This window comes from Daucus carota, chromosome 3 (genome assembly GCF_001625215.2).
Source record: "Daucus carota subsp. sativus chromosome 3, DH1 v3.0, whole genome shotgun sequence".
Classification (NCBI taxonomy): Eukaryota; Viridiplantae; Streptophyta; class Magnoliopsida; order Apiales; family Apiaceae; genus Daucus; species Daucus carota.
The window spans coordinates 61,216,008-61,229,020 of NC_030383.2; the positions used below are offsets into that span (position 1 = coordinate 61,216,008).

The window sequence follows — 13,013 nt, forward strand, 5'->3', positions numbered from 1 at the left end:
ATATATAGCGAAGACAAAAAAAATATTAATAACGATAGATATTATAATATATAAAGATTTTATAAACCTTAATTCTTCAAAGACTTAAGTTAGGCAAGAATATACATCTTGTATGTTGAAGCATTGCACCTTAACGTCGTGCCTTCGAGTTTTATTCAGCCTATTGGACATATGAAGGCCTTTACTAAGATCGTTATCAAGTTTAATTACCCCAAATTAGGGTCAATTATTAAAAGTGAAAATTATCCTAAATAATCGATAATTAACTTAGGTCAAACTTTACACTTATAACAAGATATAAGCTCTGAGTAAAGGCCTTCATATGTCCAATAGGCTATATAAAAGTCGAAAGCACGGTGTTAAGGTGGAATGGTTCAAAATACAAGATGTATAAACTTTTCTTGCCTAACTTAAGTCTTTGAAAAAAAAGGTCTAAAAAAAACTACGCTATGGAATGTGATCGTGTCGATGTAAGTGCATAGTACGTTAAATGAGGAATAGTGTTGTTTAGAACTGCCAATCTCGAATAAGGCCAAAATGCATTCATTAAATGTGTGTCGCAAATCACATTATGTAAAATCCAAGATCGAATGAAGCAACTTCTGCAAAACTTACATATTTTTCTAGAAGTTGGGTGGCCAATACTGTGGCAACAAGTGCGGTGATAAAATGCAATCAATAGAGGTGATAATTAGAAAAGTTTTAGACTCAATAAAGGTGATACTGGATATGACCGAGGTAAAGGTTCTTCACCCGTAAAACATACAACGGCAAAACTAAAGGCACAAGTTAACAAAAAAAAAAATCACATATTCCAACAGATATATCCACCCTAAAGTGTGTCAATTTTTCATGCATGTGTCCCCATTCGCGAATGTTGAGATCAACATTTTAACATTTAACCTTTTTATTCATACATAATACTAAAAAATATAATTGCAAGTATGATTCTATCTGAATTTTATCGCATAAACAAGGACGACTAAAGAAATACTCAATTAATGATTCCCTTATTATAACTGGCACTGGTATACTAATATTACTAAGTAACTACACCGTAAGAACATGTTTTATAAGAATTTTATACAATGTTAGCTTTTCACAAAGAAATATAAAAATGGAAAATATAACAATGAAAAAATAGCAAAGATTTTGTAAACTCGAATGGAAGACAAATTTCTTGAATCGCCAGCATATTTATGGTCTTTATATGACAAGACATTAACAATGAGAATAATAAGGATGGCATAAGTGATTTATAATATTGGTTTTATAGTTCTTGAGAAGTAACAATTGCAGCACATACATTAGTAGTCACAGCTTACCTCGATATATATCATGGCCCGTGTATCGCCATGAACGACCTCAATATCGGTGTGTATGATGCCTGAGCTTATCGACCTGCTTGTAAAGAAAAAAAACAAGTCATATTGAATTTGTCGACGACACTATAGAGCAAATGACTGGGTTACAGGGTTCTCAATGTACTGCGAGACCTGAATATATTACTTCATACTCATTCAACACCGATCCTTCATTTCCTCAAATGCAGAGAAAATAATCATGTAAATACAACTGGTTGGTCAATTACACACATCACATGCATAACTCTTGTCTCTTGGTTATAAAAAAAAATGATGAACTAATTATTAATTATTGTTTATTTCAGTTTTTAGTAGTCGTACTAATTACTTTCTCTTGTAATTTGCATTATTATTGACAATACTGTAAATAAATATCAAGTATCTTCAAGCGATTTAGCAGATGCCAATAGTCCAATCATCAAACTCAATGAAGTGCCACTAGCAAATCAATTACAGAACCACAAACTCTGTTATTTTAACAAACTAATACACTATACTAATCCTTCTATACAGTGTTGTTTAATTAAGGTGCATATTTTAAAAGCGTAAGACTCAGATTTAAGGCGCGACGCGCAAAGCGCCATTAATCACGCGCCTTTTGGTCAAAACAAATACTCAGAGATTTAACAAACAAGTAACAGTTAGGGATGTGCTGCGGTTTGGTGCGGTTTGCACCTAAAACCGCAACCCGAACCACAAAAGGTGGTTTCTAAAATCGAAACCAAACCAAACACTATTGGTGCGGTTCGGTTTATAATAAAAGCGGTTTCGGTTTTATATGGTGCGGTTCGGTTATCAAACCATGAAAGTCCCTTTGATGTTTCCGCGGCACATCACCACTAAATTCTGAGCTAATCATCTGAATTCGAGCAAATTTAAAGTGTTCAAGTGTATATGCACATGGCCAAATATTTATAAAATGTAACTAAATAGAGAATCAAATTTTAGCAATACAGTGAAACAGTTTTGTTGCTCCAGCCTCCAGGATAGTATTATCCACAAACTGTGGGTTTTATTGCTCTTTCTGCAATTTCAGCTATGAGCAAACGAGAAAAGAGACCAGCAATAAGAGCACCCAGGCTCAACATCCCAAAATCAAGAAATAAGAACAACCCAACATGGAAATAAGAACTATAGAATCCATAATGCACTAAAGAATTCAGATTACAATAACTAAACCCAACAATTCAGAATTCATATAGTTTCAGACTATAAAAGAGGCTGTTGCACATGAACCTGTGAAAAATGACTGGCAGTTGGCACTGGCAGCTGTTTGGCATGTATATAAACATAATTATATATTTTATAAAGTTACATATTATATTTAAATATATAAAATAAATAAATAAATATTAAAATTATTGCGGTTCGGTTCGGTTTGTATTCGGTTTTAATATTTTTGAAAACCAAATACAAATTATCAGTGCGGTTTTTATTCGGTTCGGCTTTTATTTGGTGCGGTTTCGTACGGTTTTTGGTTCGATTTCGGTTTCTGCTCATCCTTAGTAACAGTAAACATAACCTTAACATTCAAACATAACAAATATCATAAAGAACATGATAAAAGTGCCAATAAAACCTAAAGTGGGTTTCTTCTCCTTTTAACCATATGAGCGACTTTTTTGCAATTCTTAGCGCCTTTTGAGCAATTTCAGAGTCGTGCTAAAATGCACATTTTTGAGTCACAAATCTTGCGCCTAATCGCGAAGCGTCATTAATCCCGCAATTAAGCGCGCCTTTAACAACACTACTTATATATCCTTCCTACCATAATATGGTAATCATTTTCCGGTGTCCTTCACAGCAATAAGATAGCCAATTGATTCAAGCAAACCCGATCGACAACATTTCAATCAAAAGAAAAAGAAATACATGAAATTCAACAACAGTCAGCCTCCTATATCATTCAAAAACCACACAAAATCTAATTTGACAAATCGCAAAGATATAATAAGAAAGCAAATAACAAAATATATTTATCGCACAAATAGATAAATACCTGATCAGGAAAAACAACACTCGATTCCTCCGACAGCCGCAGCTGAAACAAACGCAGACCACCAGTACGATGTTTTCGCACGTTGTTAGCTAGCTTCAATGTTGTAGTTGCGTTGTGTATCTTACAGAACCATGTTTAACTATATAAAAAAATTAAATTTATTTATCGCATTGCATGCATTGGTTCATCGCGTGCTGTATTATATGCGTTATATGTTTCTCAGAGGTGCAATTTTAGCGTCTTGAAATGGTGAGAGCGACCACGAAAAATCATGTATGAAAATTGTTAGAAATGAAGACTCTAGGGTTTATAAGAGAATGAAATTCAGGAGATGACTAAAGACGGAGTACCAGAGAAATTCGAATTGGGTATGCGACGGGCTGTGAGCCCATGGACTTGTCCTCCTCCACCGGCAGTAGAGTGTTATGCCGAATTTGAAATTTCTGAAAAAAAATATCGTGAATATTTGATATTTCAATTATCAAAAAAAATCATGATATATATATTTTATTATATAGTTATTTAAAATAATTTTGTGGGTCATATAATATGTCATCTTATTCTACTTTCATCTAATATTTTTAGTATTAATTCAAATTAAAGAAAATATTAATCTCCAAACCTTACATATCTTGAATATTTTATCAGTTGTTGACCCGAATTTGATTCTAAGTCAGATTAAAAAATATTAGAACGTAAGACATATAAATTTAAATTATTATAAAAGAATATTTAATAAAATATTCCCAAGGACAAATTTCAGATTCTCCCTTATTTAACACTTCGGTCTTGTTTGATTATCAATATACTGTTCTTAGAAGTTGTATAAGAACTTAAAAATTCATGAAACTAGGATTACAAGCTATTTGGGAACTTAAAATTTCGTGAAACCATATAGAACCTATATTAAATAATAATCATCAAAATAATATTTTTAATAGAATAATATGCTTTATAACTGAAATTTATTAATAACTGAAATTTATTAAGAATGTTCATAATAATTTATAAAATTATTAAGCAAATAATATTCTTAATATTATTATTATTATTATTAATCATCTTATAATATAAAATTATTCAATTCAAAAAAATCTGACGTTACTCAATTAAGATTGTTTAAAATCAATTAAAATCTGATGATATTCAACTGCTGGTAGATTTTTTTGAATTTCATAAAATGATGACTTTTGTGGGATTCTTCGCTGTATTTTAAATTTTTTAAAAATTCCATTAAAATTTATGAGATTTTAAAATATCATGCTTAAATTTCAAAAAAATTTATATAAACTCAACGACATTTTATAAGAATCCGCACAAAATCAAAATCACTTATAATTCATTAAAATCCATAATTTAAGACAATTCATTGAAATCGAATCCAACACCACTCGTCGTGTTAAAACAAAAATGCTGACTGCCTATATTTTGGGCTGACCGTGGCTTGGACAGTTGGACTGAGGGGTTGGGTTAACATAAATATGCATGTTATTTATAAAATACAACTTTATAAATTAATCTAAATGTCTTAATAGAATCTATTTTATTCTTGTTACATTTAATTTTATATATTATTTTATTGCTCGGCATGTATCATAATGTTTTAAGAAAATATAATTCTCCAGTTTATTTAATTTGTTTCCTGAACACAAATTTAAATTTTAATATGTATACAATTTATGAGACGAAGAGAGTAATGTTTAAATATTTTTTATAAAAATAAATAATTTATAAAATTACATTTTATATACACCTTAAAATACATATCGACTATGTTATTAGAGTCTCAAAACGTGTAAACCGAGTGGACACGGACGAATTTTGCTACATGGCGGGAAAGTTGAAACGTTTATACAAAATTCATCTAACATGAACCAACGGAATACAAAGAGTCTGCCCAGCAGGGCTTTATAAAATCTACACATCTTAAACCCTGAAACTTCAAGCACCAAGAAAATGGAAAGAGCCTCATACCAAAGATTTCCCACTGTCAAAATCAGAGACCTTAAAAATGACTATGCAAAATTCGAGCTTCGAGACACTGATGCAAGCATTGCCAATGCTCTGCGGAGAGTAATGATCTCAGAAGTGCCCACCATTGCCATTGACTTAGTTGAAATAGAGGCTAACACAAGTGTGCTCAATGATGAGTTCATCGCTCACCGACTTGGCCTTATTCCTCTGACAAGTGATCGCGCTATGAGCATGCGCTTGTCGCGTGATTGTGATGCGTGTGATGGTGATGGGGAGTGTGAATTTTGCTCTGTGGAGCTGCATTTGAGTGTTAAGTGTGTTGGTGAGCAGCATTTGGAGGTCACGAGTGATGATCTTATTCCTTCGGATCATAATGTTGTCCCTGTTGGCTACTCTGGTCCCGGAGATTCTGAGCCGAAAAGGTCAATCACTTTTTTTTGTGTGTAGTTGTTTGTTGAATTTTTTAAATTTTATATGATCCTCACAAGAACTCATTTTAGCCACTAGAATCCCTATGTTAAATCTTGAAAAATGATTAACACAATCCTGATTGGCGGATGATGTGTGAGCCACATGGATTACAAATAAAACGAGAACTTGAGGAAATATAGAAAGATTGTAGCAAACACATCATCTGTTTGTTAACATTTTCATTAATATTTTTGCAAGACTTAACGGAGTGAAATATGTAGTGATTATAGTTACTTAAACGAATTCTGGTGGAGATGGGGTAGTCACTTGATAGGAGAATTGATGAGAATGGTGGGCACTTTGATATAATACCCGTTTTCTACTGTAAGCCCTTCTTTTGTTAGCATAAGATATGAGTCCAGATCCCCCTGTTAGTCACTTTCTGCTGTAGAACATCGCGGAAGCTGTTAAATCTTAGTTATTCATTCATTAATTCATCTGTGTACGAGCAATTGACACGGATTATAAGACATTTAATTGTGGCTACAGAATTGAAACCTAAGGGAAACACTTGTTATACTGTGTTTTTTCGCGCATCAAATGTAGCAATTTAACCAGTGGCCTGTGTCTAACAGGGGATTGCTTGCAGAACTGTGATTACCTTGTTCTGTGCCTAAGTGTAGATTATTGTCAAATGATTAAAGTTTAATTTATTTTCCAGCAATTGATTATGAATCTGATTTCATTTAATTATAATTTATATAGGATATGCATGTAAAATGATGATAAATTTGATTAAAACACTTGCTGATACCTGCAAGTTTTTGAACTGTTTAGGGGAATAGTAATTGTGAAGCTAAATCGAGGACAAGAACTGAAGTTGAGGGCCATTGCCCGAAAAGGGATTGGGAAGGATCACGCAAAGTGGTCGCCTGCTGCAACCGTTACTTTCATGTATGAACCCGCCATCTATATCAATGAAAATATGATGGATAGCCTAACACTCGAAGAGAAACAAGGTTTCGTTGATAGCAGTCCAACCAAAGTCTTTGAAATTGATGATAAAACCCAACAGGTTGGTTTTTCATTTTTTAACCTCTGATTTTTTGTCTACTTGAATTGATCAGAACATTGTTCTCTACTGCTGTCAGGTGAAAATTGTTGATCCAGAGGCGTACGCTTATGATGACGAGGTGATCAAAAAAGCAGAAGCAATGGGGAAGCCTGGACTGGTGGAAATCTATGCAAAGGAAGACAGCTTTATCTTCACTGTTGAAACCACTGGTGCACTCAAAGCTTCGCAGTTGGTTCTGAATGCTATTGATGTCTTGAAACAAAAGCTTGATTCAGTTCGCGTATCAGATGACACTGCAGAAGCTGATGAACAGTTTGGGGATTTGGGTGCACATATGCGCGGAGAGGATGTTCCTACTTGGTGACGGAATTCTCACATTTATCTATCGTAGGCAATTCTGAGATATTTTATGGATTTCTGATTCTGCTCTTCGTTATTTTAGCCTTTTCTTGATTCTGAACTTCTTAAGTTTTTGGTATGCTGTGACTATCTTGTTTTATGAGTTAACCAATACATTTACCTTGGCAAACTATTTTTCTTTTATTTAAACTTTTATTTAAAGTTTTTTATCTATGTCGCCACTCGCCATCTTGATTAACGGTTTGTAATAAATGTTAAGATCTTCACGAAAATAATTCATCTTCGTACATTTACTGCTCTTTATATCTTATGTCCAGCCGAAAGAAAATAAGTGTACATCTTACCTTCCTCGGACTCTACATCTGAGTTTGATTCGGTTTAACAGCTCATAATCTAGATTTTTTTCAAGAAAAAATTATTGAACATTAAGCCCCCATGTGAGTGTGCTTTTGCTTTCACAGTAATAGACCCAACCTTTTAGGCAAGTAAATCGTGAGCATCACGGTTGCTGGAGAAAAAAATGTATACCGAACAAAATAAGACTACCCTTTTGGCCTTTTATCTCATGAGAATAGATACTTCACAGTTCACACTAGATTTAAGGGACCACAGCATTTATATGTGATAAGATTTTTCTATATCATTCCTTTTCTCCTCCAAAATTAAACCAGAACTTTATTTTGGTTGAAAAAGCTGCATGTTTAGTTGACAAGTTATGATTTTGTAGCCCCTTTTTCTTGAAAAATTCTTTCTTGATTATATTTGGTTCTGAGAAAAAAATGGCTGATTCTGCAGAAATTTCAAATAGTAGCAAAAATTTCGAAGAAAAACCAAGTCTTTGTGATTTTTGTGGAGATTTAAGGGCAGTTTTGTATTGCAGAGCTGATTCTGCTAGGCTTTGTTTGATGTGTGATCATAAAGTGCACTCAACTAATCAGCTTTTCACTAAGCACACACGTTCTGTGTTATGTGATGCTTGTAATTCATCACCTTCTTCGATTTTTTGTTCTACACATGGGTCTGTTCTCTGTCAGAACTGTGATTGGGAAAGTCACAGGGTTTCTCAGTCAACTGTTCATGATAGAAGGCCTATTGAAGGGTTTATCGGGTGCCCTTCTGTGGCGGAGTTGTTGGCTACTTTTGGTTTTGATGAATTGGGGAAGAAGAAGAAGAATGTTTTGAGAAGTGATGGGATTGAGGATTCTGAGAATTTTGAGTTTTCGGATTATTTGATTTGGGAAACTCCTTCTGTTGTTAGTCTTGATGATTTGATTTCTTCTGATGGCTCTGACCATAATTTTCAGGCTACAGGAATCCCTCCTTTGCCTAAGGTTTGACAATATTCTTATGCAGTTTTTGTTATTTTGAACTCGAACTGAAATAAATAATATATCTTTTCGCTCTGTTGAACACCTGTTGCTTTCCTGGTATATGTTAAACAAGTTGTTTTAATTGGTGAGATTAGTTTAATATAAGTGCATTCTTTTGTATTTCCTGTTTGATTGAACATGGCTAGTTTCTCAGAACCGAAACACTGTTTGTGGACAACGAAAAGAAGAGATACTCTGCCAGCTGCGTGAAATGGTAAAGTTAGAACCTGGCTGTGATCAAGATAAGCAAGATGTAGAGCCCTCTTCTGGATACCAGTCCCTGGTGCCTGATCGTGCCTGCAGGCAGCTGTATACAAGCTTTGAAAGCAAGAAAGAGCCGACCTTCTTTCCATACGAGGTTTGTTCCATTGGATTGTTTACCTAATTTATTCTTTTGCATCTTAGTTTGATTTAGTTACCAATTTGCTACCCAGAAACAACACGAACGAAATGGTAATGACTTGGTAAGTCGGAAAAGGAATGACAACTGTGTGAAATTAGACCTAGAATTCAATTCTGGTTAGCCTTTTAATCTTTTGGGTATGATAGGAGAAATATGGTTGAGAAGTCAAATTTGGTGGTCTGTTTCTTTGTTAGAACTTCGGCTTAAGAGTTACTATCAGTGCAACTTTTTTTTGGTTTGGTGCTTCAAGCATAAGTATGTGGTCCAATAACTTGTAGGGTAAGAGAATAGCTAGAGTTGTCTGACATTATAATATCTGCTCAAGGATCTTTAATATATCAAGCTACTTTTTCATTTTGGAGAATTATGACTCTGTCGATTTGCTAAATATCCGATGTTCTGTAATAAGGACAGCCTCTGCAAATTTATACTCTGTAATCAATAACTTGCAAGTGTTTGACCCTTTTGAGATAGATAGTGAACAATGTATGAACATATAAGCCGCCTCATTACAGCTTCTTATTGGCTTTTGCTCAATTTGCAAGGAAGATGTAGGACAATGAACTTCTGGCCCTCTTTTATATCAGAAAGCTGTTTTTTAGGAACTCTGGAGGGTTTAGATGTAATACTGCATTTTCTTTTAGGAACTCTCGTTTATCTTTAGCTTTAGATGTAGGTGAATGGAGAAAAGAAAAGACAATTTATTTGATGTCCTTTTTTACAGGAAAATACTTTTCAGTGGTACAATGATGGTCATGAAGATGCAGATGAAAGCCTGCCTAATACCTCATACCAGAGCTATTTTAACACAGACTGCTTAGTTCCTGATAAAGATCCGGAGGTTGATCCTAGTTTACATTGTGAAGAAAACAAGCATGTAACGCCATCACAGAACCCTGTTGTTGCTGAGGCCTCGCAAATCTTCCCTAAAGTTGCTCCACATGAATTTTCAAGCCAGCATAGAGACTCTGCAATCACACGATACAAGGAGAAGAGGAAATCTAGGAGGTACATATATTTCTAGTTCTGAGCGGATTTCAGAGTTGCTAATGTTCTTTTTGTGTTGATTAACATATATTTCTGGAATCAAGTTTAGACTGATGATCCAGGTTTGTAAATTTCACAGGTACGAGAAGCACATTAGGTATGAATCAAGAAAGGTTCGTGCAGAAAGTAGAGCTAGAATCAAGGGCCGGTTTGCCAAGGTAGATCGCTAAAATCCTGTGCATAAGTGATATGGACAGTTATTCGTCTGATATTTACCAGTTCTTGCTAGGGGTTTGGGACTAGGTTTGCAGCAAACAGTTCAGATCATATTCCTCAGACAATCCTGAGATAGTACTCTTCTTATGCTTTGGTTTGGAAAAGCTTCTTAAAATATAAGTAGTGTATGTGTAATTACTTTTGCATTATAGTTAAATATGAAAATTAAAAATATTTGGTTGGGGATGCAGTATATGAGATTGAGTTTTGATGTGCAACTTTCTGCTTTGTATATTACTTCTTAATTATGTACAGATGCAGTATAAAATGACAATGGAGCAAAACTACTCTGAGAGAACCGAGGCTTAATCATTTATCTTTATACCTTATAATCAGTTGGGTTGCCTAATTGGAGTTGTATGTATAGATCTTGCATCAAAGATCTTTGGAGTGTTTAGAAACTTAGAAGATAAAGAACTCATGGATGGCCGAAATTCAGGGTTGGACTACAAACATGCAAATGCCTGCGTCAAGACTCAAGACCAAGATAATTTCAGCTTCTTGCTGTCTTGTTGGACGTGGGAGGCGTTTGTCCAAAATATCATTCATCGTTCTATTTTGAGCGGATTCCAGAGTTGTCAGCAGGTCCAAAATATTGATAATTGGATAATTTGTTTTGTGACCTATTTTTCACAGAAGTATTAAATTGAGTTGAATTATTAATATGTTTAAACTAATCCAAGATCGAAAAGAACAATTTACAACAATATATTTAATAGATTATTTTAATAATTGTAGGAAGAGGAGCTTGATACATGCAATGTCTTGGTTCTTTTCTTGCTTACATCTGTTTCTTCTATTTTTCTTCCTTCATTACTCCTTCAAGCTCCATCTCCTTCAATTTGGTTTTTCGATTTGACTTTCGAAGTTAAATATTAGTATTCCACAGATAATTTAGTGTTGCAGTGGACCTGAGGCTCTTTACCATCATGATCAGTACTTATAACTACTGATACCACAACTTCTTGATGCTCAGCTGGTTCAGCATTCTGTTCATTCATCTTTGTGCCATCCTCTGGCATTTCTGAATCAATTTTCGCGGTTTTCTTGAGATCATCCTCTGCAAATTCTGAATCAATCTTCGCGGTGGAAGGAACTACATGCTTGTCCACCTGCATCTCCACGTCAATGCTGACAATAGGAAGAATTCCGTGTTTGTTCTTGTCCTTGTAGATCATGTAGAGGACCATCTGAACAATCCCGAAACTAAAGCCTAGCACATTCGGTGTCTGATCATGCAACAACAACATTAACAAGTACTTAACAAAATCTAACTCAAAATTATGTGTAATTTATGAAGAAATTGTCAGTACTCACCGCAACAAAATAATCATCTGCCAGAACACCATAGAAGAACCACATTACCGCGCAGATAGTAAGGAAGAACGACAGTGAAAGTGGCATAAACTCCACACTCTTTGTTCTGATAACCAGCCTCTGCATTTAGCGAATATCATATTTTAGCAAGCTACAAATTAAGAATTGTAATTCGGGTCTTTCTGGCGGGCACACACTAATAACTACTTTTTACTTTGGTGGAAGATTTTGATTGGTGGAGATTTCTATGAATGCAGGGAGCCATCATTATTAATGGGATTGGAACTAATAGAAATCCACCACATAACTAAAAAGTGGTGTTTAGGGTGTCCCTGCTAGAAAATCCGTTGTAAATTTTAAGCCTATGAAATATGTGTAGCCTCTTCAATTAGCTTGACGCGTTTAGCAAATGAAATTCATACCATAATGCTGAGAGGAGCAACAAAAACACAGACAGAAAACACAGCACAAATCCATCCAACAATCGTGATACGATCAGGCCCTTCGAAGAATGTCAAGGTTGTTAATATAATTGTCCCGAATGCTGCTCCGTTCAGCAGAACAAGCAGTTTGGCAGTAAATTTCTGTCAGAAAATTATAAATGATCAAATTTCACAAACATAATCAGCTTCTGACATCGAATATGTAAAGACCATATATATACCTTGGCATCCTTTGGTGCATAAATCATGAAGAGCAGGATATACACAGATTCAATCAAGATTCCGATGGTGTTAATAGTGATTAGCCAGAAACCATCTGGCTTAAGCAAGCCATAGTACAAAGTTAACATGGCACTGAACAGTGCTACAATATATGGTATTGCTTGGAACCCTTCTGTTGATTTTTTCTTGTAAATTCTCCGAAATGTAGGTCTGCACAAATACTTAAATGTATGACACACTAAACAAACTTGAAGCAAAATTCACAATTTATGTGAGAACAAGATCTTACAATGGAGCCAAATACACGAAGAACGACACAATGTTGCCTGCAGACACAAGATGAGTACACAAGATTATCAGAGTAAGTAAATTCACCGAAAGGTAGGAGATCAAAAGGCGAAAGGTACCTAGAATGCCAAAGACGACAACCATCTCAATGTCGAAATGATGGCTGATGAATGCCATTTTGGAGATGCAGGGGTGAAGGGAAGGGATGGAGAAGCTCTCCCTTAAGACCCTCTCAAGTTGAGAGAACTTTAAGTGTTTGTTTGGAAATTGAGCTTGTCAAAATGTGATGCATTTTGCAACGTTTATATAGCAATCCAAAAGGTGATCAAGCTAGCTATGGTTAGAAAGTTTCAGTGGAGACACTTGCTCTGAGTATGAGTTGAACTGCTTATAATAAACTCTGATTAGCAAATCTCTCATCTTTTGTGGAGTCCTTCTTATCTTAAAATTATGCATGTGTGCAAAATTTGTGAACAAAGCACGTTTATGCGAAAATAATAACATTTATTTTAAGGATGCCTGGT

At 34.7% G+C, this 13,013-nt stretch overlaps 3 protein-coding genes across 3 annotated transcripts; 2 read left to right on the forward strand and 1 right to left on the reverse strand.

Moving 5' to 3' along the window:
• Nucleotides 1–5,303: 5,303 nt before the first annotated feature.
• Nucleotides 5,304–7,572, forward strand: LOC108215338 (DNA-directed RNA polymerases II, IV and V subunit 3). Its single transcript, XM_017387796.2, has 3 exons — nt 5,304–5,759; nt 6,586–6,823; nt 6,900–7,572. The coding sequence occupies exons 1-3, from the start codon at nt 5,320–5,322 to the stop codon at nt 7,185–7,187; spliced, it is 966 nt and encodes a 321-aa protein (XP_017243285.1). The 5' UTR covers nt 5,304–5,319; the 3' UTR covers nt 7,188–7,572.
• A 139-nt stretch (nt 7,573–7,711) lies between these two features.
• On the forward strand, nt 7,712–10,437 carry LOC108215337 (zinc finger protein CONSTANS-LIKE 13). Its single transcript, XM_017387795.2, has 4 exons — nt 7,712–8,514; nt 8,708–8,911; nt 9,681–9,964; nt 10,083–10,437. Exons 1-4 carry the CDS (start codon nt 7,963–7,965, stop codon nt 10,171–10,173), a joined length of 1,131 nt encoding a protein of 376 aa, XP_017243284.1. The 5' UTR covers nt 7,712–7,962; the 3' UTR covers nt 10,174–10,437.
• Nucleotides 10,438–10,916: 479 nt separating this feature from the next.
• On the reverse strand, nt 10,917–12,780 carry LOC108215339 (bidirectional sugar transporter NEC1). Its single transcript, XM_017387797.2, has 6 exons — nt 12,609–12,780; nt 12,491–12,527; nt 12,201–12,411; nt 11,959–12,120; nt 11,537–11,656; nt 10,917–11,448 (listed from the first exon to the last, which is right to left on the reverse strand). The coding sequence occupies exons 1-6, from the start codon at nt 12,664–12,666 to the stop codon at nt 11,095–11,097; spliced, it is 942 nt and encodes a 313-aa protein (XP_017243286.1). The 5' UTR covers nt 12,667–12,780; the 3' UTR covers nt 10,917–11,094.
• Nucleotides 12,781–13,013: the final 233 nt, after the last annotated feature.

Bases quoted from the DNA above. Each gene is read 5' to 3' on its own strand.
- LOC108215338 (XM_017387796.2), top strand. From the start codon at position 5,320: ATGGAAAGAGCCTCATACCAAAGATTTCCCACTGTCAAAATCAGAGAC. The intron at 5,760-6,585 runs GTCAATCACTTT...TGAACTGTTTAG, and splicing joins GGAGATTCTGAGCCGAAAAG to GGGAATAGTAATTGTGAAGC. The intron at 6,824-6,899 runs GTTGGTTTTTCA...TACTGCTGTCAG, and splicing joins TTGATGATAAAACCCAACAG to GTGAAAATTGTTGATCCAGA.
- LOC108215339 (XM_017387797.2), bottom strand. From the start codon at position 12,666: ATGGCATTCATCAGCCATCATTTCGACATTGAGATGGTTGTCGTCTTT. The intron at 12,412-12,490 runs GTAAGATCTTGT...GTATTTGTGCAG, and splicing joins TTCGTGTATTTGGCTCCATT to ACCTACATTTCGGAGAATTT. The intron at 11,449-11,536 runs GTGAGTACTGAC...TTGCATGATCAG, and splicing joins CAGATGATTATTTTGTTGCG to ACACCGAATGTGCTAGGCTT.
- LOC108215337 (XM_017387795.2), top strand. From the start codon at position 7,963: ATGGCTGATTCTGCAGAAATTTCAAATAGTAGCAAAAATTTCGAAGAA. The intron at 8,515-8,707 runs GTTTGACAATAT...CTAGTTTCTCAG, and splicing joins GAATCCCTCCTTTGCCTAAG to AACCGAAACACTGTTTGTGG. The intron at 8,912-9,680 runs GTTTGTTCCATT...CCTTTTTTACAG, and splicing joins CGACCTTCTTTCCATACGAG to GAAAATACTTTTCAGTGGTA.